General features: G+C 36.9%; 3 protein-coding genes across 3 annotated transcripts; 1 reads left to right on the top strand and 2 right to left on the bottom strand.

The window, feature by feature from the left end:
• The first annotated feature begins 105 nt into the window (after nt 1-105).
• zgc:92664 (uncharacterized protein LOC436695 homolog) lies at nt 106-2,299 on the top strand. Its single transcript, XM_057332506.1, has 5 exons — nt 106-349; nt 613-707; nt 1,152-1,369; nt 1,478-1,582; nt 1,752-2,299. Exons 1-5 carry the CDS (start codon nt 329-331, stop codon nt 1,814-1,816), a joined length of 504 nt encoding a protein of 167 aa, XP_057188489.1. The 5' UTR covers nt 106-328; the 3' UTR covers nt 1,817-2,299.
• Nucleotides 2,300-11,355: 9,056 nt separating this feature from the next.
• On the bottom strand, nt 11,356-12,540 carry si:dkey-6n21.13 (P2Y purinoceptor 3). The gene has a single exon (XM_057323640.1). The coding sequence runs from the start codon at nt 12,538-12,540 to the stop codon at nt 11,356-11,358; it is 1,185 nt and encodes a 394-aa protein (XP_057179623.1).
• A 1,822-nt stretch (nt 12,541-14,362) lies between these two features.
• Nucleotides 14,363-22,565, bottom strand: si:dkey-6n21.12 (schwannomin-interacting protein 1). The gene is made up of 7 exons (XM_057337095.1): nt 22,201-22,565; nt 21,460-21,702; nt 21,242-21,357; nt 21,070-21,157; nt 20,806-20,967; nt 15,347-15,464; nt 14,363-15,270 (listed from the first exon to the last, which is right to left on the bottom strand). The coding sequence occupies exons 2-7, from the start codon at nt 21,682-21,684 to the stop codon at nt 15,170-15,172; spliced, it is 810 nt and encodes a 269-aa protein (XP_057193078.1). The 5' UTR covers nt 21,685-21,702; nt 22,201-22,565; the 3' UTR covers nt 14,363-15,169.
• Between the last annotated feature and the right edge of the window lie 375 nt (nt 22,566-22,940).

The following is a 22,940-nucleotide window of genomic DNA, read 5'->3' as shown; positions in this document are numbered from 1 at the left end:
ACATTCAACGACGACATTGCAGAACTTTGGAAATGAATTGCGTAGTTTCAGCGCAGCATTGAACGTTTTGAGTAACCCGCCGATGCTAACCAATAACGTCCCGCGACTTTGGTTTAAGACCAATAAGCGCCATTGTTTCCCAGAGTCATCTTTATGGCGCACTTATAGTGTTGTTTGTTTCGTAAAAATGGTTTTGTTTAGCTTCATGATGTGAAATGTTTAAAAATAATTATTCAAATATTTTGACGTTAGTCATTGTTACCCAATTCAGCTAAGTTAGCTGTTTCCTAAAACCGCAGCCCCCACCACGCTGCTGTAAATCAAAACAATGACTTCAGCTTCTACTAAGGTAAAATTTGTTTTTTAATGAGATCTAACTTAATCGTTTGCCAATTTTTTGTGTTTTCTTCTGTTGTGGTGGGGTGCGGTTCGTGTTCACTGTCTCCGGTATTAATCAGATTTGATATGTTGTTATTTTAGCTATTGGCTAGTATGCTAACTATTCACCAGAAATCCGCTTTGAAAACTAATACAATTTTACGTTTTGGGGACAGATGACGTACAACATTTATCTCACCTAACTGTTACCATGACTTGGTTTTATGTATTTAGGTTGGCGAGATTTTTTCTGCAGCTGGAGCTGCGTTCACAAAATTAGGAGAGCTTACCATGCAACTGCATCCAGTGGCAGACATGAGTCCAGCAGGGTGAGCTTTCATTTCTTTGAATATATTCGCCGAATCAGGCCATCCTAATGATGTACTGTATATCTCAGTGCACTTTTTGTAATACCCATTCATTATTTACTACCATTTGGCTTTCTCTCGAATTTCCAAATGAACACTGCAGAAAGATTAAATTACCTTGTGTCTTTTGGCCATTTGTATGTTGGAATTAAATTGGCGCTAAATAATACATTATTAGGCGAACTTGTTAACCTTCTTAAGACTTGTAAACCCATCTCATTGGTTTGGTATGTCTCTTCCTATAAATCTGGAGAGGAAGACCATTTCCCATCTTTTGTAGAAATTTATGAAAAGCCCAAGACTTGAATACACTTTAATATGTTTAGTATATGTCAGAAGGGGTTATTGAAAATGCTATTTATTGTGTAGGTCACAGTTGTAATGATTATATATTTCTATTACAAGTGCACAAACGAAAACAACAGTCAAGAGGAAGATTTATGAAGACACTGGAGTTTTATCCACTGATTCTTTAAAGAAGAGCACCAAAAAGGTACCAGTTTCTATGCCTCTCCCTGGACCACCTAAAGTCATTGCTGTGCCAAAATCTCATGTTGCGGTGACCGCCGGTTTACAGGGTCCAACTACATGTCCATCTAGCATTAAGTCATCAAAGACAGCTGGTGAGCATGACTTTATACATTTTATGCTTATATTAATGCTAGTGTGTACTTGGAACTAATTTCATAATTTTGAGTCAAATGTAAATGGTTTCATATTATGTTTCATAGAGGTCACTCTCAGTGCATTGAATGACTCTGATGCAAACAGTGATCTGGTAGATATAGAGGGGCTAGGTGATGGTTCCACCTCCAAAAAACTCAATTTTGATCAAGGTAAGTTTAGCTTTTCTGTATTATTTTTAAACTGAATAACTGGAACTTGGATATCTAAATGCAAATGTACTTCGGTGACATGTTTTGATTGTTTTTCGTAATGTCTGTTATGTCTTCTACACCGGTTTAATGTGGTAAATAATAGCTATATTTATTTTTTTCTCTGCAGATAGTCTAAATCTGGATTCCAGCCTCATCATGAATTCCAGTGACTTGCCTCTGTTATCCCGTTGAAGTTCTCATACTGTAGCTTACCTTCAGCTGGAAAATGAAATGAAACTGAATCATGTCCTATCAGTGAGGGTTCATTCCACCTCCCCCCCCCCCAAAAAACTTCTTATTTAATCCAAACTTTTCTTCCAGGAAGACACATTTCTATGATGATAATAAAGGAAGGGATAATATATCATTTAAGAAAGCTAGCATATACTTTTACATATTACTGCTCTGTCAAAAATGTTTATTTTTCAGTTACAGCATTTTTGTACATATTTTTAAAACCATTATAAAGATATGTACTTGGCTTTGGGAAAAACCTTTAGCCAAATGGCTTGGAATATTGATGGTTGAGGCTTTGTTTGTATTGCTAAATTAAACAATTATTGTACTTTTGATTATTCCTAAAGTCAATGGCCTGCATAGTATTTTGACGCATTTTTCTTTTATACACACACATACACAAACAAAAAATAAAGATGCCATCTTTTGCAGCTAAAATGTTTTCAGAAAGTAGGGTTTTATTTAAAATAATCTTTTTACACATTTCTTAAAGAAAACTTCCATTCATTTAGAGCATCACTCAGCAATTTCACCAGTCTTTGCAATGTATGTAATTTTAGTGTGTGGAGAGAATATTAACAAATGAGATACAAACCTTTAAGTGTTTCTACATTGGTTAAAAAATAGGCAAGTTGCAGTGTTAATTTTCTTTTCGGTGTGAAACAGTTGTGCAGATAAACTGTACGTAGTCTCTTCATTACTATTACAAAGCTATGAAGATCAATGACTACGGGGGCGGTTTCCTGCAGAAGGATTAGAATAAAACAGGACTAGGCCTTAGTTAAATTAGACAAAACAATGGCACTGATGTGTTTTAAGATATGTCAGTACAAGCTGTTTTCAGTTTAGACAGCTCTATCATTTATTTTAGTCTAGGACTAGTCTTGAACCCTGTATGGGAAACCACCCATGTACCTCTGTTCTCATTGCTCATTGCCCATTTAATGGCCTCCTGAGTTAATAAATCCAACTAGTCATGATGTTACACTTTTGAAGATGGCACACCTTAAGTTTTTGGTGTATTATAAAATAAACTTAACCAGTCAAAGTTTTGGCTCTTATTTTTTAATATTTGCCCCGGGTATTCTCATACAGATGACTGAAAAGTAAAGGTGACTTAAAAATGAGTGAAAATCAGTCTGTAATGAAGGTGAAATACAGCAGCTGTTGTTTCCATACTGCTCTGAATAAAGTTGTAGAGTGTGTCTGTCTGACGGGAGCAGCACAAACCGTACTGGCAACCCTATGGAGGGTAGCTGCCAATATTGATGTGCTGCTACTGTCAAACACACTAAGCCATCAAATGTTTTTTTTTTTGCTATAGTAGTCACGTAAAATGCTGACTATAATAGAGAGAGAACATGTAATTTCCCAGTTGCGGAGACCACACCTGGTGTTTCTTTTGTGCATCTGGTCATTTGTAAAAATGTAATACTATAATATTGTTCTAGAAAAAACCCATTTGCTTTATTACATTGTAATGCACAAATCCAAAAGACATTTTTAACTTAACCTAATTCTACATACAAAACTACAGTCGGCATCTCACTAATAGTCAGACACAGCTAAGACAAAGCTTACCTTTGATGGATTTATTACCCTGCACCTAATGATATGATGAACACTGAACGTTCTCACTCCCTTTGACCAATGAAATTCTGTGAAGATTTGTGATGGTGCATAAGTAGTTTTTGCATAGTGATTGCACAGAAAAACAAATTTAACCTAAGAAAATATTAAAAATTATATTTACTATAGAAATGTATGTCTTTTCTATTAAGTATGAAGCTTTTGTTCATTTCTGACTTGTAGACCTGGATATCACAATTTAAAAATTCCTTGATTTTCCATAACCGTAGGAATCCTGTTGATACCACACAAGTGCAGGTGTAGAATGATGTCATGTTAATGGAGAAATTCCCAGGCTCCTAGTGACAGCACATCATGATTTGGAATTTGCCCTTAAAACTTACAAACCATGATGTGCTGCTACAGGGAACTCTAGGCTAAATAAAAAGATGCAGACAGATTCCAGTGTTCCTCACTAGAACAAAAATAAAGGCAACAAAATAAAATGTCAAATTCAACATAATATAAAAATGGATTATGCATATGCAATTACTGGAGAATAAAGGACATTTTAAAAGGTTTGATTAGAATCCACTGTGAACAGATGTGGGTACACATCACTTATTTTTGAAACATTTAATAAAGTACAGTAAGAATTAAGGAATGTCTTCAATTACTTTGGCCCACACAATCATGAGGAGCTCGTGGTCACCCACATCTTTTCATGCTAGTCTAATAATGCCCTTTGAGACTTAATAAGTGAGTTACTGTGCACAAACTGTCCTAAAATGGATGTTGAGGATAAAGACAAAATGGAGGATGGGGAGATGAGGAGTAAAAACTAGCGCCTGTCAAAAAAGGTTTTATTAACATGGGAATAATCTACTGTGTGTAAAATAAAGTAAAATAACAAATTTCTTTCACTACTTTAACCTTATACTTGGATACAAGATTAATTCATTTTTGTAATAAATCTGAAGTAAAAGTCTATTTAATAAAATCTATTCCCACTACACATACAGTGTTAGAACTATTTTAAATTATTCAAAGTAATTGTTGTCAAAAACAAAAACTTATTTTGGGATTATGAGCAAAAAAGTGTTCAGGTTAAAAAATAAATAAGAGTATACAAAAAAAGACTAAATAAAACTATTTTCACAAACTATATTAAGAACAAACATTAAAAAATGTTTTGAAAAAAGCACACACAAGTGAACAAGGAGAAATCAATAGAATACTAATCTTGACTATTATAAAGGTGTGCCATATATTGCAGAACACAGATTGTTTAAATGGTTGTGGGAGTGAATCAGGGGGTTGTTAAACAGGGGGAATATCTGCTTTTAAAAGGTGTAATAATGACACTGCCAAGGTATATAATCGTATCATTAATATGGGGAAAGCAAGTGTTGTTTTACATGATAACAGGAAGCAAGTTGTGGTGTTTATTTAAAGGTAAATTTCAGAAGGAATTTGGCAACTTGTTTTATGTTTTTTTATTCTCATAAAAAAGAAAATTTACATCTATAACAATGCCACAACATTAAAATGTGGGATTAATTAAAGAGGAAAACCACAAAAATATTAATTTAAACTACATGTATTTTATTTTGCTCAAAATGGATCCCCAGAAATTCTGATTTTTTTATATAAAATAGTTCAATGTTAGATAAAAAGAAACACCAAGAATTTTAAGGACTTTAAAGTTTTCTTTTTGGGTACACCACACCCTAAGAAGTGTGTTAAAGTTCTAAAGTCAGTAAGAACCAACAATTAGTTATTAAAAAAAAAATCTGCAGCAATTTACAAGGATCAAAAAATGTTTTTAATTTTTTAGCCTTTATTATTAAGTTAACCTACATAGTAAAAAAACAGGAAGTTTATCTACTAAAATGTGACTAAATGTGTGTTGTAGAACAGCCAAACATTCTTAAAAGGTCTATTATGATTTAAACCCTATTAGTGAGTTTAGTTAAAATGCACCCTAACAAATACCTAATAAAGCCTATTTAAGGACTGAGTCAAATGATCACGTCAGCACAGTTGCAGAATGAATTTGCTTCTGTCTACTTCTGCCCGTCGTTCATCGAGAGAGGGAGAGAGAGTTGGGGGGGTTGTTAGCAAAGGAGAGGGAGAGAAAATGAGAAAAGGATAGACAGCAAATGGGTGGGAGAGGGAGACCAAAAAGAGAAGCTCACACACTAACATAGACAGATATACACCCTGGCCCAACTTTGCTTACCCACACTCACACCAAAGGCCGTTTTGGTTAAGCTTTGAAACAGATACCGGAAAGACTTCACTTACCCTCGATCCCTGTTTTCCAGCTTGTTAGACAACAGAGGAGAGGAAAGGGTGCCTGGTATTCCTGAAGTAACCGGCTGAAGACCCCTCTCGAAGTGTCGTCTGTCTCCTGCACCTGGGTGAAGAAAAAATAGAAAATACCCAACTTAATTCAATAAGGTTAAACTTATTTTGTATTTTAAAAAGCTAAACAAAATACTTAAAAACACTTTCATCGTTTCTAAAAACTCAATTAAATTCTAAGTAGTTTGCCCACCGCAAAAAAAATATTCTTCAAAAATCCAAAGCTAAGTCTACAACTAAAACAGTCTGGTTACTTTTTAAAAAATTGTACAAAAAGATAAAAAAATAAAAACAACCCCACACATACACTTATCAATGGGAATCCCAAGTCTTAATTTCAGGTCAAAAATACACCCATTAGTTTGAGCTTGGGGCTCCCATTCCAGATTGGGGGGTGGGGTTCCAAGAGTCAAATAAGTGCCTAAACCTTTTGTCCACCAGCACCCATTTTCAGCCCTTAAAGCCCTTTCTCTCCCTTTTCACCTCCAGACCAGCAGTCCAGTGCAGTGTGCAGCCTCTGCTTAGCTGTAGCTAGTGAGGCTGCCTGAGGAACTTGGTAGGCATAAAAAGCAGGGGCTGTAGCCTTTTTCCCGGGGCATCAGTTTCTACAATTAAAATGAACATTTTAGGGGGACAGGAAAAATCCCAAAAAAAATCAGGGCATCACCCCAGGGTCCCCTTAGACGACTGTGAAATTTGGGGACCATTAGTGCTACAATTTTGGAGAAAAAAATTAATTTGTGTGCCTTAGTGTCTACGCGCCAGGGCTAGCAGCTCTCGCTTGCTTGATTTCTTGTAGCCTTGCCAAAGCATTCACACAGCCAACGGAGAGGGAGGGGGAAACAAAAGAGGGAGAAGGCTCGACTGCAACGACGCAAAAGAAAGGGGATATGAAACTAGAAAAGTGTTCGTGTCGAGGTGTTTTTACACCGCGGACAAACTTACAACACAAACTCAAAACTCAAGCGACCAAACAAGGGTGTGTTTCTAGTTAATCATGTTGTTAAATAAGGGGAAAAAAACATGATGTTGTATTCTGTATGTTAAATCATTATGCACAAAATCAACAAAACAGGACGATCAAAAGCAGATGTCAGAGAGTTTGGAGTGAACAATAAGTGCTTAAACGACAAAGTTTTTATCCTTTGATATTCTCTAAATGCAGCCGGATTGTATACAGGGTCTCTGTGGGTTTTGTGTGTAGTACAAGGCTGGGTACAAAGAGTGGAGAATATGTTGATCTGGTTCAACAGATAGTTTTACTGAGTAGGACAACTGTGGTCCAACATTACACACAAACCACATACACACACACAGCCAGACAAGACAAAGGCCTCTATGATAATTCAAAATAAAGTCAAAAAGCAGAATTAATGACCAACAAACCAATGTACCGAATGCATTATGAGATGATTAAATTGCTATGGAAAGTTACGTTTTATTCTGGAAGACTGACTTTTACAGACTATTGTTGGTTACCACAAGGCTGAAAATAGCTAATAATACAAAACAAAACAACTGATATTATAACAATTTAAAGAAAACTGAAACAGCAAATTCATAATGTAATATTGGTGACAATACAGTACAGTCACTTGTCCTTTTATTTCTACCAGTACCATCTTTACAACTAATACAAAAGCACAAGGTTTGGAAACCACACACCTAAACTAGACAACTAAAACTATGGAGAGTAAAAATTTCAAAGGCCAGTACATAAGATTTATTCAACATTTAAATAAAGAATCTGCTTGAATAAAACTATGTAAAAAAATACTGGTAATTTACAACAAAGAATAAAAAGTCATAAATCATAAGGTTGAAAAGCATTGTCTATATCACGAAGACAAAAAAGCTACTCATATTCACAAGCTATTTGATTTTTTCCATATCCACACTGTCCAGGCCATGCAGGCTAACCATTTGAAAACTAGTTTTAGCAGATGTGCTGCAAAAGATGGAAATGTGTAAAAATAAATGTTCATACACTGAATTATATATTATCTAGGAACAGGTGCACAGCTTTCATGGCATACCCAATCACTCAATATCTATGACAGTTTTTCATTTGTTCAAAATGTTTTAAGAGCACACAGCTTTTAGATATCCTAGAAATATTCTGAAATTCTAGTACAAGAATCACTTTTGCCAAGACATTTCACATGTTCACATTTTCTTTGAAATGCTTTGAACACATAGGTTGACTCCGGAAAACGAAAAGACGGGAAAACACGTACCTTCATACATCAAAGCAAGAGTCATGCCAAAACTAAGATGTACTGAAGTGTACTTTTATCACAAGGTCACAGGGTCATGGTAAAGACCCAAAAATACCTAAGGAAACTGAAGTTTAACAATAACATTAAACTAAGCACTTATAAAACAGCACAGTCACATCACTCAACCACATGTAATACTGTTTATATATTTTAAACCTTTTGTAGATGGATCGTACTGCAAATGGCTGTAACAAGACTAGACTGTAACTTCAGAAACAAAACCAACTTGTAGAAAAAGATAAATATGTAAGCACGACGTTAAGTTGTAATATTAACCTCTGGAATATTATTGTCAAGCTGAGATGCTTAACCGTCATAAACGAAAAAGCTATAAAATGGGTGATCAAAGTCAGCTAAAAAGTGTTCAGATGGGTGTATGTTTCAAAATAACAAATCCATGACAAACGAGGGTTAGGCACCTTGTAGATAAAATATACTTACAATTCACGTTGTGGGGAAAATGCTATATAACAATTTAGCGAAGTATTTAACTTTTGATTCATCGCCAAGTATTTTACATACATTTTTAATGAACCACGACAAAGCGCCGTCTTCATCTACAATCTTAACAGGCAAGTTAGTAACTAATTCTCTATTGAAAAAATATTATTTAAACATTGTCTGTAGACGTTTCGTCGTCTTCCGAAACATTTTGATTTTCGTACCACAGACAGAATGATGTAACAATGACATTTAACCGTAATAATTATACATTTCCATTCTTTTCTACAAAGTTTTGATTAACGAAATCGCTGCAAACTGTTGTAATAAAAAAGCCACGAGAGGGGAAAGTAACGTTAGAGCTTTATGCTTGGTTGTGGGTGAGGGGACAGCAGCTGAGGGGAGTGGTTCAGATAGTTAGAGAATCATTGTCTTTAAGGCTAACATGTAACAAAGAATTGAAGAGTGCTTTATTTCGGTTTTGCGTTTTTTTACGGATATGGTCAATGCGTCGTTTTGTTTGCAACAAATTTGGGAAATTTCGGAGATTGTTTGTTAAATATGTTAAAAGAATGTTTGCTTGGGCTTTTTCTACTCACAACAATAAAAAGGATTTATTGAAATGGTGCCAAATATCAGTTTGCCAACGCAATGCAATTCAATGCAATGCATAAATTCGTTAAACTTGTAACTTACTGAACGAAATTACAGCTGGAAATTTCTTTCTTTCTAAACGATAAGCACAAATATACTTATAACGAAACACATGGCGAATAACGAATACGTGGTTTACAGGGAATTTCGACGAAGTTTGCAAAAATACTTCGTTTTACAAGAGGTGAAAGTTGCAATAAAAGTTTTTTTATACATTTTATAAGCAGTAACAATTGCTTACCTTTTGTGAGAATCATCTTCCAATTGCTTAGTTTCGTTTTAAAATGTTAAAGTAGTAAATGGTCCTGAAGAAAGAATTTAAAAAAAGCCAATAATGAGGAATAATGTCGCTGTCCAGTCACTGAGGCTCTTAAGTTTGAAAATGGCGCCAATGTGCTGCAGCAGCAGCTCTACCACTGTGATGACACGGGCCAGATAAAAAAATAAATATAAATTTTCCTCGGTGAAAAATATTTTTTTTCACGAATGGATTTATTGCGTTTGCGTCAATATAAGCTAGTCTAGTTATTACCTTCTCGTTTATTAGTTTCTGTAATTTATATTTATTTTTTGATAATTTATAATAACGGTCAGATCATGCATTTGCCGCAGTGCAGGTCGGGAAGTGCCACTGCTGGTTTTGTTTTGAATTTCCAAACTTCAGATACTCTATTGCCGATATGTCGCCCCCTGTTGTATAATCGATGTATTTTCTGAGTTTGCGCATATAATTCAATGCGAAGAGCTTGTTTTAACCCAGTTTACAGTATAACACGAGGACAAATTTAAAAGTGAAAGTTAACTGGTTAGGTTAAGTCGGTTTTAAAAAGTCAGCAACATGTTCTTAATCAAAATGTACACAGAGACCGATCCAACGTCCCGGATGAGCCTCTTCCACGTCATAATGCAGTAGTATCAGTCATTTATGTTTTGAATTACAGATAAATGTCAAGGCAAAAATAAAAAACATTCATATCGATACGTCATAATACTCAACATACATACTTTGTGCATCACAAATGTCATTCAGAGGTGAGTCATCTTTTAATTTGCGGTGAAAAACAATAATATATTTAAGCTAATATGTATTTACATATGGACATTATTACACAGCCTAATATCTGTATCACTAGCATATGCACAAAATATTTTAAACACAATGGCTCCAAAATAGTAATCACATAGCCAATTAAATAAAAATGTTCTTTAAAGGCAAATTATAATCTGGATGAAGATCTTGTCCAAAGAGCAGTGGACAACATTTAATGCTATAATAGTGTCAAGGTATTTCAGAAACATGCATTCTTCCACTATATGTTTACATTTGCTATATACATTGCTGTATCAGGCTTTCCTCTGATACAGCAAATCTGTCTCGTTGCAACATGGCAGCTGATCATTAACCAATGTAAAACCAAGCAGTAATAACAGTGAGACTAAGGCCTTTAGTGGATCATCTGGTTCTAACTTATTTTAGACGGAAGGACAAAGGGTAGCCCGTGCTGTATGCTGATGTACTTGTGTTCTGTGTACATGGAAAGTACACAAAGCGTGACTTCTGCTAACATGCAATATAAATCTAAACAAGAGAAAGGTAAGAATAACGATGACAAATAAACAACAGACTGACACTCATGCTTGATTACTAATGTAGCAACATTATTGAATTGCTTGACTTTCATTTAAAAATCTTTATTAGAATAGTTTAATTATTCACAAGATAATATTAATCCTTGACACTGAACTCCACTCTGAGATACGCTTGCCATAAATGAAACACCATGAATATGCTTATTATTTATAGACGATAGTGTTTGTGCTGTTAATATACACTAAAATTGACAATTCGTTTTAATTCGGTTATTACCACCCCCCACAACAAATTACCCTGAATAAACAACAAAACAACTTAACAATCCATTGTATGTGAATGAAAAGAATTACACAAAAACACTGTAGTGAATATCACACCAAAACCGTTCTGTTCTGACATTTTTGCTTTAAAGAAACTGAAGCCAGTTCCACCACACTACTCTTTGATGTTAGTCTGGTATGAGTTTTACCCTCTAATGTGTATGAAGATGTCTTTCATCCTTATAGTGTCATGTCTTAAGGCAGACCTCTGTATGTATTATTAGTGTTTGGTCTGTTGTCCTTATGGTTCCCTGTATCCTCAGCTTCATTCTATTCTTCATCTCCTTTTCCCAGCATCCTCAGTGGCCATACGAGACCATGCTTGGCATGTTCAGGTTTTTGACAGCAGGGTCCATTTTTCTCTTTAGTAAGGAAATACAGCAGCGCATTTAGCCAAGCGTTGAATGAGGCCAGTGGCCGAGTAATTTTATAACAGATGGAAACCATGCGCATGGTGTGACATTGCACCCTACTTGTCAGTTTCAGCAACAGGAAAATGGTTCGAGTGACATGAAAAGGAAAGAAGCAAAGGGCAAAGAGAAGAGTGATGGTAATGATGGTTTTGATGGACTTGCGACGCCTGTTTACGTAAGGTGAATGAGCTCCCAAGATGATTGACATGCCCTCTCCTCCAATCCCTGCTACACTTTCACAGCCCGTCCCACTTCTGATACGATGAGGAGGAGGCTGAAAGTTAAGTGTCCGAAATATTGTCAACACCACACGTGAGTAGCACCAGGCAATGATGCTAAACGGCACAAAAAAACCCAAGAAATGAAGCGTGATCCCATAGGGGATGTAATCGTGGAACTCCTTATCAATTGCATCATCCCAACAATTATTGAACACCTCCCTCGTGCCTTCGCCATTCACAACTGCCCCCAAAACTCCTTGATGCCCTCCACGTGGAAGATACTGTGTCTGAGCGAAACGAAAAATTGGACATGTTAGCACAAAAACAGCAATCCATACCAACACACATGTCCCCTTCACTGCTCGCTTCGTCTCCAAAGTGATGGTCTTCATGGGGTGACAGATGCCCAGGTAGCGATGCACTGAGATGCAAGTGAGGAAGAAGATGCTGCAGTAGAGGTTGAAGTAGAACAGAAAGCGCACTAGGCGGCACATGAAGTCACCGAACACCCAGTCGTCACGCATGACATAACTGGCCACCAAGAAGGGCAGGGACAAACCATACATGAAGTCTGTTGTGGCCAGGTTTACCATGTAGATCAGCGATGCATTCCAGCGCTTGGTGCGTCGAAAAGAGCGGTACAGAACCACAAAGTTAAGGGTTATGCTGAAAACAAAAGTAAAGGAGTAGCAGATGGGTAGGAAGATGTACTTGTAGGACTCATCAATATTGCAGGGGCCAGTTATGGAAGAATTACTTAAAAGTTGGGTGTCTTCCCCTGACCCTTTATTAAACAAAACAGTGGGTATGCTTGTCGTCATTGTCGGCCAGTTCTTGGGCTGTTTATGCGTTTCATCTTCCCATTCCGTGCTTGTGAAACCACATCTGCTCCAAACTCAGGTGAACCAATTTAGAAATAGTTTGAATCATCTCGTCCTCTTTGTCATCTATGAGAAACACATATCAGTTAAGAACTTATTTAGGATGCATAAACTGAAAGAAATTGACATTTATACCATTCTTCTTTACGCAGATTTGTTAGTTGTTTTCCCACTTCTTACTTTCCACCCCTCCCCTCACCCCCATTTCTCTTTCACAACCCCTGGTACTGTTTGCGTATAGGTATATGTGCTGCTGATTCAGTCTCTTTTCACTTCATTAACCCATCAAACAGTAACCACACTTCCCCTCTATGTCCTCTCCTCTATCTGCCCCCCCAACATCGTTCCTCACATCAATCTGTCCACGATCACTCATTCTCTCTATCCCTAAATAGAGACTGATACACAATAAGATTTGGTCTTTTTTAAAGTAAGATTAGGCTCCCTTTGTATCCATTAAACATCGTTTGGTAGTCATAACATGCTACCACCTTTTCATTCACATGCTATGTCATGGCTATCCCTACCTGCACTGTAAAACTTTGCTGTAATTTCGCAGCAGGTTTGCCAGTAACTGTAGATTTCATGTACAATTTTGTTTTAAGCATAGACTTACCTAGGTTATATTTTTCTTTCATAAAACAAGACTAAATATCTTGGGTCACTTTTCTTGTTATGTAAATGTATCGTAATTTAAGAAGTTTTTAATATTTTTACAGAAAACAAGAGAAAAACGCTTAAGAAGCATGTCATTTTTTCAGGGTTGCTGTGCTAATGCCAGTCTCTTGCTCATTTTGAATCTCAAAAGTCAAAGTGTTTTAATTTAGATTAAAATAACTGAAAACAGTACTGGAAAATATATTAAGTAGTAATTAAATCTACAGTAAGTTACTGGCAAACCTGCTGCAAAAACTACAGCAAAGTTTTACAGTGTGCGCTGTAAACAGCACACAGCTGACTGAGCGCATATTGTATGTCTTATTGCCTACCACTCGTGAGGCATATAAGACACTATGTCAATAGATCAGCCAGTACCTAAAGGTCACTAATGACATTAGGGTAGATCTGGTTTGGCTACATAAATAAGACAGCTCTTACTTGTGAAGTAAGACAATATCATAAATGTGCAAATAACACATGTTATAAATCACATTGACTACATTTTGTGACAGTCTGCTGGCCTGCATGTAAACTGTTAACGTATTTATTGGTAATGTAATGTAAAAACATACCTTGTATACATTTATTTAGTTTATTTTAACTTAAATGATTAAACATCATTGGCAGATTGTCCTGGTTTCATGATCTGTTGATAAATTGATAAGTAAACTTACCTTTTCAACGGATGTCTGATTTATGATATGAGATTATGAGATAAAGTCCTTTTTTCAGAAAACATGAAGAATAAAGAAAACCCAACACCTGAGAAACACCTCTGCTCCAACACTGAAAAACATCTAATTTGGCTATAAAGTTAAATCCAGTTGTGCAGTTCAAAGAACAACATCTTAAGGCATTATTAAGTCTGTCATGTCATCGACTCTTGAATCTTGTCTTTCCTAGTTACTTCAGCTGTTTCTGTTAACTGTTTTGATCATTCTCTCAATCCAGCCCTCCTTGGTCATCTTTTGCTCCATGATCTGTCCCTCCCTTTTTCTTCTTTCCTCTATTAGTGCTGAGCTGGCCTTCTGACAACACAAACACTCACACAGACAGACACACAACTAAAATTCACCATAACAATTCATGATACACGCATATCCTTATTCAAATCCCTTTTATTCCTCAAAACAACAAATATTTTAGTATTTCACAAACAGTAACAATCCAGTCATGAGTTGCTTGGCAGTGTAATGTTTAAACACATGCGTTATATTTTCCCAAATAGTATGAAATAGTAACCTGTATTTTATTTGTATTTAACATTCAATGAAAACTTGGTATAATTAGCTATGCCAATCAAAAATGTTTAGTAAAGGCACTACATACAGTATATGGCACATAATATACGGTCCATTGATGCATATCGTCACTTTCCTTCCTAAACCTTGGATGTACACAGCAATACTGTGTTGTCAAAGGTGACAAGCAATTTTTAATACTTTTTTGTTAGATATTCGCAAAACCCAGTGACAAACATAAAGGCGGACTAATAATAATGATTTATGGCAAAAAATAAAAATCACTCATTCAGGTTTACAGCAGCGATATAGTGCTATTATACAACTGTAAGTTTATCTCTTTGACATAATAATTGTACAAATGTAAACTGCTGTCAATTAAACTACAGCTTCAACAAACAATCAAATAAAGTGTGACTATAAAATGTTTGAAGTCGTAAAAAGGACGATTATTGTTTAAAAACAATTTGATTTGGAATAGTTCTCCCCATCTCATCTGTGCCTTAAAACTGCATAAAAATTGAATAAAAATGGTTCAAACCACAAGTCTTCTGTCGAGATGGAGTGTTGTTGCTTTTCACAGCAGTCTATTAGTTTAGGTAGCTCATGGACAGTTTGCAGGTCTTGTAAACAAATGTCTTGTAATTTTTGTTCCTTCTGACTGTACATCATAGTGATGTCATATCTTGTGCCTCCAGTAGCAGGGCATCTTGCTCTGTCCTCAGCTGGTCCCTTGTGAGAAGTCGAGCCACCAGCTCTGAACTGAGGTCTATACACATACACACATACACATTTATTCTCAAATGATTGTAAAATGAAGCTTCATACATCAGTTGGGCTCTTACCTTGAATGTCTTTGCTTAGTGAGGTCCTTAATGCTTTCAGCTTCTTCAAGCTTAAGTTCTTCAAGTCACTTCGCTCATAGTGCTTCCTGTCTCTGACAGCCTCACTGGGAGATACGGTCTGTGATGGGGGTCAGTGGTGTACAATTATGTCATTTGCATACAGATCTAAAGGAATCGTTCACCTAAAAATGAAATGTATCCAATAATTGACTCACCCTCATGACCTCCTAAGTGAACAGGTCTTTCTTTCTTCAGCCAAACACAAATGGAGTTATAATAAATAAAATTCGGACTGTTCCTAGCTTTGTAATGCTATTGAATTGTGCCTTATTTTAAAACCTCCAAAATGCACATACTGTATATCCATGAACTCCATTAGTTCTGAGAACAGAGAACCAATGAGATTCGATGTTGAGAACCATGGAGCCGAAGTGCCACCATTACGGATGTACTTCTCTATACATGTTCAGATTCTAATGCAACCTATCTACCTTCCCAAATATGCTCAAAATAGAAATAGTTTTTACTCACAAATGTATCGTTTAGATTCAGAAGACATTTATTAATTTACCGGAGTCGTATGGATTACTAACAGGGCTCTTGACTGCGACCAAATGGTCGCATTTTGCGACTATTTTAACTACCAGTGCGACCAGTTTTTCTTCATGGTCACACCAGTGTGACTGCCAAACTGATCAATATATAATTTTTGCAAATTATAAAATTAATGCGTAGAAATGTTATATTGCGCAAGCGGCACATTCAAGTCACTCATTTTCGTCTCCCCTCCTTCAACCATTCACTTATCGACCAGTGCCCCTGCCCCCAAAGACGTAATTCGCGGGTGTAAAAAGAGGAGCATTTAATGCTATGATAAAGCGGAAGGACCGACAGAGCAAACAAGTGAAGCGCTCAATCTTGCAACTCAAATATGTTTTACCGCTTGCAGAATACAATAATTTCCCCGGCTAAGGTTCAAAACAGCAAAGATAACAAAATGTGTTGTGTGTATTGTATGCATGTGAAGCTAATGCATTAAATGTGTGTTTAAACTTTAAGCACTATACTATTGTATAAAGCTCTCTAACAATACTGCAAAGCATACAAAATGTTAACATTATACATTACGTTAAATCCTATTTTGTTTTAGTCTCTATTGATAAAGCCAAACGTGCATCAATGCAGCTTTCATGAAGAATAATCACTTAAAGATGGGGTAACATGCTATTTCATGCATTCTGACTTCTTTACACTGTAGAGAACTTTACATGCTGGTTTCTCATGCTTAACATGGTCAAAAATGGTTAAAAAACAAGTTGGACGTATGACGTAGTATTTCTGTGCTTGATACACTCACCCAGCACTCCAACTTGTTTCGGAAAGTTTTTTATAAGTCTGGATCCCTGTTTCGTAACAGGGATCCTATTCCTTTCATTGGGCAATTCTCCCGGAAAAGCACGCCCAAGGCAAGGCGAAAGAAATAGCCCACCCACGTGCCAACTGAAGAGCGATAGGAAGAACCGCTTATCAAGATTGGCTGCGCTGCATCAAGATTGGCTACGCTGTGAGTCTGCAGCTGCAGCTCGTTACTCTTGTTACTCTTAAACTGAGGTGTGTATGTTTGTTCACGGTATTTCAGTGATGGTTATATAAGTTATATAAACGGTGGATTGAAACTGATAAATCCCGGTCCCAGTGCTAAATGAACTGCACGAGGTAAGTCATATGTCTGTGTTTTGTTGGCAATCAGCACGTACGTGCATAATGTGAAAAACACAAAGGGATTATTGCGATGATGTATTGTATGCTCGTGCTGGAGTTCCGTCTCCCCTGCCTGCCTCCAGCAGCTCGTCTTTTTCCGGAAATAATCATACAGCTGTATCTCTCTTTTATTAATTTGATCAAACTAAATACTCTTCGAAGATACGACGTATGCAATACTACTGCATTGGAACTCAAGATTAATATGAGATTGGCAGAAACTGCGTGTTACAAGATATTTAAGCCTTCAGGCCTTGCGGGTTGTTTGAGATATGCGTGCACCCAGGGAGTCAGAGCACAACTAAACTATACTAAACTGAGTTCTCTTTCACGCCTTCTTACTATGAAATGGACAAATAAACACAAAATTCCATCAAAATTAAACAAGAATCCTTGTAAAGGTAGTCCATTTCGTGAACAAACAGTTGGGAAACAAAACGCATGTGTGTTACAGTGTAGCACGCTAGCTCTTAAAGGGGCATCAGCATAATAAAGATCTATGTTTATAATGTTCATTAAACAACAAAGGACGGGCCCAAACACACTCACTGATATTAAAGGAATTGTGTTCTCTTATACGAGTTGTTCACAACAAATAAAGGAAGAAAGTAGCTTTAAGAAAGATGTGCTTTAAATATGGTAAAGTGTTGAAAGAGAGTTTAAATATACAATAAAAATAATTAAGTCATAAACAAGGATTTTTATTAATTTCTAATTGATTTATTAATGTATTAAACACATGTGAATGAAGTTTTAGTGATTCCTTTTTCTTACCTCACCCCATGACTCTGGTGCTACCAAATTAAGGGTTAGTGGCACCAACTGAAAAACTTGGTAGCACCAGTGCCACCTCTCTCAAATGTTAGTCTAGAGTTTTTGCTTCTATAGATTCAAAAATGGGGCACAATTCAATTCACAATACACTTCAGAGCTAGGAACAGCCAGGATTTTATTTATTATTACTCCAGTTGTATTTGGCTGAAGAAAGGAAGACATGTACACTTAGGATGGCATGAGGGTGAGCAAATTATGGGATAAATTTCATTTTTGAGTGAACTATTCCTTAATACATAACATGTCTAGGCTAAGTGACAGAAGAAAATGTGTATAGATTTTGTTATACTGCAGTATATCTAGAGTATGAAGACTACTCTGGGATGTCCAACGTGAACCAGTCCATAGATGATAATAATAAGAGTTATTGTTTTGATGCCATGTGCTGATATTAAATAACCAAATAAGTATGTTGTGCACTGTATAGAACTATATTGTGATATATAGGTTTTCCTTCTGTGATATAAGATTTAGTAATACTGCCCATCTCGTTGTATACAGTATACAAAACAATACATGAGATAGGCTGCACACCCTTAAAGCGGCAGTCCGCAAGTTCTTTTGAGTAAAAATGAGCTAAAACCAATTATTGAGCAAGTACATGACAGAACGGTGTTTAAAACTGTGTGATTACTCTTGCTGGATTCACGACGGAAAGCTTGTAATAATGGTTTGTAATTTGCCCTGTCGGGTCATCTTTCCCGGAGATCCTTATATGGTGTCTTTCGTCTATGCGTAATTTCATCACTTTCGTACACAGAACGAAGAGGATCCGGCTGCTAGCCCGCGTGTGGATCCGAGTGACAAGCGGTTTATAGCGTGTAGTGTACTCACAACTGGTGGGTAGGATTTCATACAACGTTTAGTATTATTTATGGCGGCGTTTAGTACTTTTACTTTTAAACGCCAAGCAGTGTTGACATCTGGGGATTCATCATTTGTGAAAAACAAGAACGAACGAACGAACTGAAGACGGTTTACAAAGAAACAGGGAATGTGATCGGACTCGTGCGAAAACAAGAATTAATACTGGCAAGGCATTTCAAATGTGGCGTGCCCTGAACTCCGTGATCTGAAAGTATTGTAAACGGATGCAGACATCGCTTTATTTCTTCTGAACAGGTAAGACAAATTTTTAATATTTCAACAGATATCACAAAAACCGTAGCGCACTTGTTGTGTTAATGCAGACGGGTACAGTTTCATCTGTTGTTCTTTCTCTCTTTATGTTCATTATGATAAATGTAATTTAAGCCCTATTCGCGCGGGATTAGTATTATCTGGGGACCTCGTGTGATTTAGAAATGACCTCCCCACATCTGTATTTCATTAGCACGGCCAAGTGAAGCCTGTGATTTTACTCAAATTTACGGACTTATATCCCGGATATGATGGCAAGGCTTTGCATATAGTATATATACAGGTGCTGGTCATATAATTAGAATATCATCAAAAAGTTGATTTATTTCACTAATTCCATTCCATTCCATTCCACACAGTGGACCAACACCAGCAGATGACATGGCACCCCAAACCATCACTGACTGTGGAAACTTTACACTGGACCTCAAGCAACGTGGATTCTGTGCCTCTACTCTCTTCCTCCAGACTCTGGGACCCTGATTTCCAAAGGAAATGCAAAATTTACTTTCATCAGAGAACATAACTTTGAACCACTCAGCAGCAGTCCAGTCCTTTTTGTCTTTAGCCCAGGCGAGACGCTTCTGATGCTTCCTGCTGCTGATCAACTTTATGGAGATGCAGATTTCATTATCCAACAGGACTTGGCACCTGCACACAGTGCCAAAGCTACCAGTACCTGGTTTAAGGACCATGGTATCCCTGTTCTTAATTGGCCAGCAAACTCACCTGACCTTAACCCCATAGAAAATCTATGGGGTATTGTGAAGAGGAAGATGCGATATGCCAGACCCAACAATGCAGAAGAGCTGAAGGCCACTATCAGAGCAACCTGGCCTCTCATAACACCTGAGCAGTGCCACAGACTGATCGACTCCATGCCACGCCGCATTGCTGCAGTAACTCAGGCAAAAGGAGCCCCAACTAAGTATTGAGTGCTGTACATGCTCATACTTTTCATCTTCATACTTTTCAGTTGGCCAAGATTTCTAAAAATCCTTTCTTTGTATTGGTCTTAAGCAATATTCTAATTTTCTGAGATACTGAATTTGGGATTTTCATTAGTTGTCAGTTATAATAATCAAATTAAAAGAAATAAACAATTGAAATATATCAGTCTGTGTGTAATGAATGAATATAATATACAAGTTTCACTTTTTGAATGGAATTAGTGAAATAAATCAACTTTTTGATGATATTCTAATTATATGACCAGCACCTATAGTTGTATGATGTACAATGATTTATGACCGTGCCTGTCAGCGTTGGAGACCCGCGTTCGGGGATCGTCTGTCCGGTTCGCGTTACGGGAGTTTCCATGAGAAATAACAAAATGACCCAGCACCCGAAATAATATCAAAACACTTCAACACAGCCTCCATTTGCGCTATTTGTGTCTGTTTATGTTCTTATTTGTTTCGTCTTATATCATCTGCCATGTTATCTGTGTTTGTTTATTATGCGCTACTGATGTACAGTGAAGATTCTCACCGCTGCACTGTCACAGAAGCCACGACTCAAAACATCAGACTCATCCGCGCAGTTGAACAGTGCCGAATCACAACTCACGCAAAGAAATATCTCCGCACATCACCTGCAGTAGCAATTACAAACTGAGATGGCCACAAAGAGGCCAATCCTACGGACTGCCGCTTTAAAAAAGCTGTTGCTTGCCAAAAAAAAACATAAAAGTTTGTACTAGGTATGAGATCTCCCTTTTTTACCTGTTTTTGCTCCAGGCTGAACTTGTGTTTGAGCACACTCAGTGCAGCTCTGACATCATTCTTGAATCCTCTTGATCTGGCTTTCTTAGTCGATGTAGAGCTGGAACCTTGCTGCCTTTCTAACCTCTGCTTGTTTCCACTCTTACTGGATTGTTTTGGCACCTGTAAACAATTACAAATCCCAGCACAAGTCTATGTAAAATACACTAAAAGTACAATTTTCATTACATAGGCATCAGTACAATATGTGACAATTTATTGAACCTCTTTCTTTGCCTCCATTTCCTCTTCTTCCTCCTCACTTTCACTGTTGTTGATGAAACAGAGCTGTAGATTCGTTTGGCTCTGAAGCCTGGAATAATAATGCACAAGTGTTTGTTTTTTTTCGTTTTGAAAAAATGCACAGGAAATAATTTAGATACAACATTTGTGTGACCTTGACGTTAGAGCAGTCAGACGACTGTTGCAATCATCCTCCATGTCGTCATAAGTTTCCCTGTGACTGCTCAGCCCCCTGATTTCTGGCCATTGTACTGTCAGCCTGTCTAAATCCTACATAACCACAATACAGTGTAAATTAACTATGAGTGCTTTTCACAGGTTGTGTCAGATTTGTCAAGTTAATTCATGATTCTCCTCATTTTTGGTTCAGACCTTTTCCCTCTGTCTTCTCTCCTCCTGCTGCTTCTCAAGTTCAGCAATGCGAAGACTTAGATCCTCCCAGTGCATTATGGGTAAGCCTAGGTCATCATTGGGGTACGTCTCTTGCCAGACCAAACTTGCCCCCTCTGCATCCTCCTCTGCCTCATCACACTCTTTTTCATCTCCTCTCTCTCGTTCTTTTTCCTTCTCTCCATCCATTCCCAATTTCCCTAACATGTGTGTGGCACGAGGCCTCTGTGGATGGAGAAGACAAGATTTCAGGCAGGCCTACAGAATGTTGATAGGCTGATGCAATGCTGATATGCCACATGTTCACTAAAGTCACTAAAACGCTTTTTCTTTAAGAAAACTCTCATCGGGTCAAGACAGGCTCATCCAACTCTTGTTTCTTCAGCGGACTTTTGTTGATCTGACACAGTATAAGAAAACATTTAATACATGTTTTTGTTAAAAAGAGGAAAAAAACATGTTTTACGTAAGTTACAACGTTTAAAACAACATAAGAACGTTTAGTAACGTTACGGGAGCCCCATCTACTGTATAACTTAAGAAAGTGCAAAATAAACTATAAATAAGTTCATCATCATAATAAACATTTCTACATTTCAAGGATTTGCACGTAGTTAGCCATGTAACGTTAGCTTTAAGTTGAACCACGTATACTCTGCTCTTACGCGATGCACCCTTAAAGTCTCTTAATAGTTTCATTTATTTCTTTAGATGTATTCTTACCTATATCTTCTTGAAGAAATGCGTTTGTCTAATTTTGCGTTGGTAGTTATTCGTCAGTAACCACACGTTCCCATAGTTTTCCTGGGGTTTACAACAAATCTTTTCCGTGCTGTCCCGTTACGCGCCCGCCTTGTATCTTCGGTCTGCTTTTCAGTCTTTTACATCCCTTGGGATTAAGTTTCTTTCTTATTTCACATCTCAAACTTCTGCTTGTCGGCTATACGGTTATACTTCTATAGTTTCGTCCGATTTGATCCTGTAGTGTATTTACTCAATACAGACAGCGAAAACCAAACGAATTTGGCGACGTTTTGTTATGGGTTGAGAACGTGAAGGGTGGAGGTGGAGAAAGATCGCAGAGTCATAAAAGTAACATTTCAAGTGACCAGTTTTAGGCACTTGCAAATATTACTAATTCCAAATTGATTTATAAAAACTATGCTATAGTTAATGGCAAATAATTGCATAGCAACTTTTTTATATCCATATCTTATTTCCTAAGACTTTTACTACGATTAGTTGCTGTACTAGCTGTATGGGTGTCAAATGTCCACAAGTCTACACATGCTTAATTTATGAGCTTTTAAAGTTTTAACAATGCTTGCTGTTGTTGTATTGTGTTACTAGAGTTTTAAAAATGCAGGCAAGTATAATTTAAATGACCACAACACTATATAAATCTACATAAAACAATACAAATAAAACAGTAGTAATACTAATTAAAGCTGCCATTTGATATA

This window comes from Triplophysa rosa, linkage group LG1 (genome assembly GCF_024868665.1).
Source record: "Triplophysa rosa linkage group LG1, Trosa_1v2, whole genome shotgun sequence".
Classification (NCBI taxonomy): Eukaryota; Metazoa; Chordata; class Actinopteri; order Cypriniformes; family Nemacheilidae; genus Triplophysa; species Triplophysa rosa.
This window is presented reverse-complemented; position numbering and strand designations above follow the sequence as displayed.

Coding starts and splice junctions, on each gene's coding strand:
- zgc:92664 (XM_057332506.1), top strand. CDS start 329: ATGACTTCAGCTTCTACTAAG. Junction 350..612: donor TGACTTCAGCTTCTACTAAG/GTAAAATTTGTT, acceptor TTATGTATTTAG/GTTGGCGAGATTTTTTCTGC. Junction 1,583..1,751: donor AAAACTCAATTTTGATCAAG/GTAAGTTTAGCT, acceptor TTTTCTCTGCAG/ATAGTCTAAATCTGGATTCC.
- si:dkey-6n21.13 (XM_057323640.1), bottom strand. CDS start 12,540: ATGACGACAAGCATACCCACTGTTTTGTTTAATAAAGGGTCAGGGGAA.
- si:dkey-6n21.12 (XM_057337095.1), bottom strand. CDS start 21,684: ATGTTAGGGAAATTGGGAATGGATGGAGAGAAGGAAAAAGAACGAGAG. Junction 21,158..21,241: donor CTGACTGCTCTAACGTCAAG/GTCACACAAATG, acceptor TTATTATTCCAG/GCTTCAGAGCCAAACGAATC. Junction 15,465..20,805: donor TCAGCCTGGAGCAAAAACAG/GTAAAAAAGGGA, acceptor CCCCCATCACAG/ACCGTATCTCCCAGTGAGGC.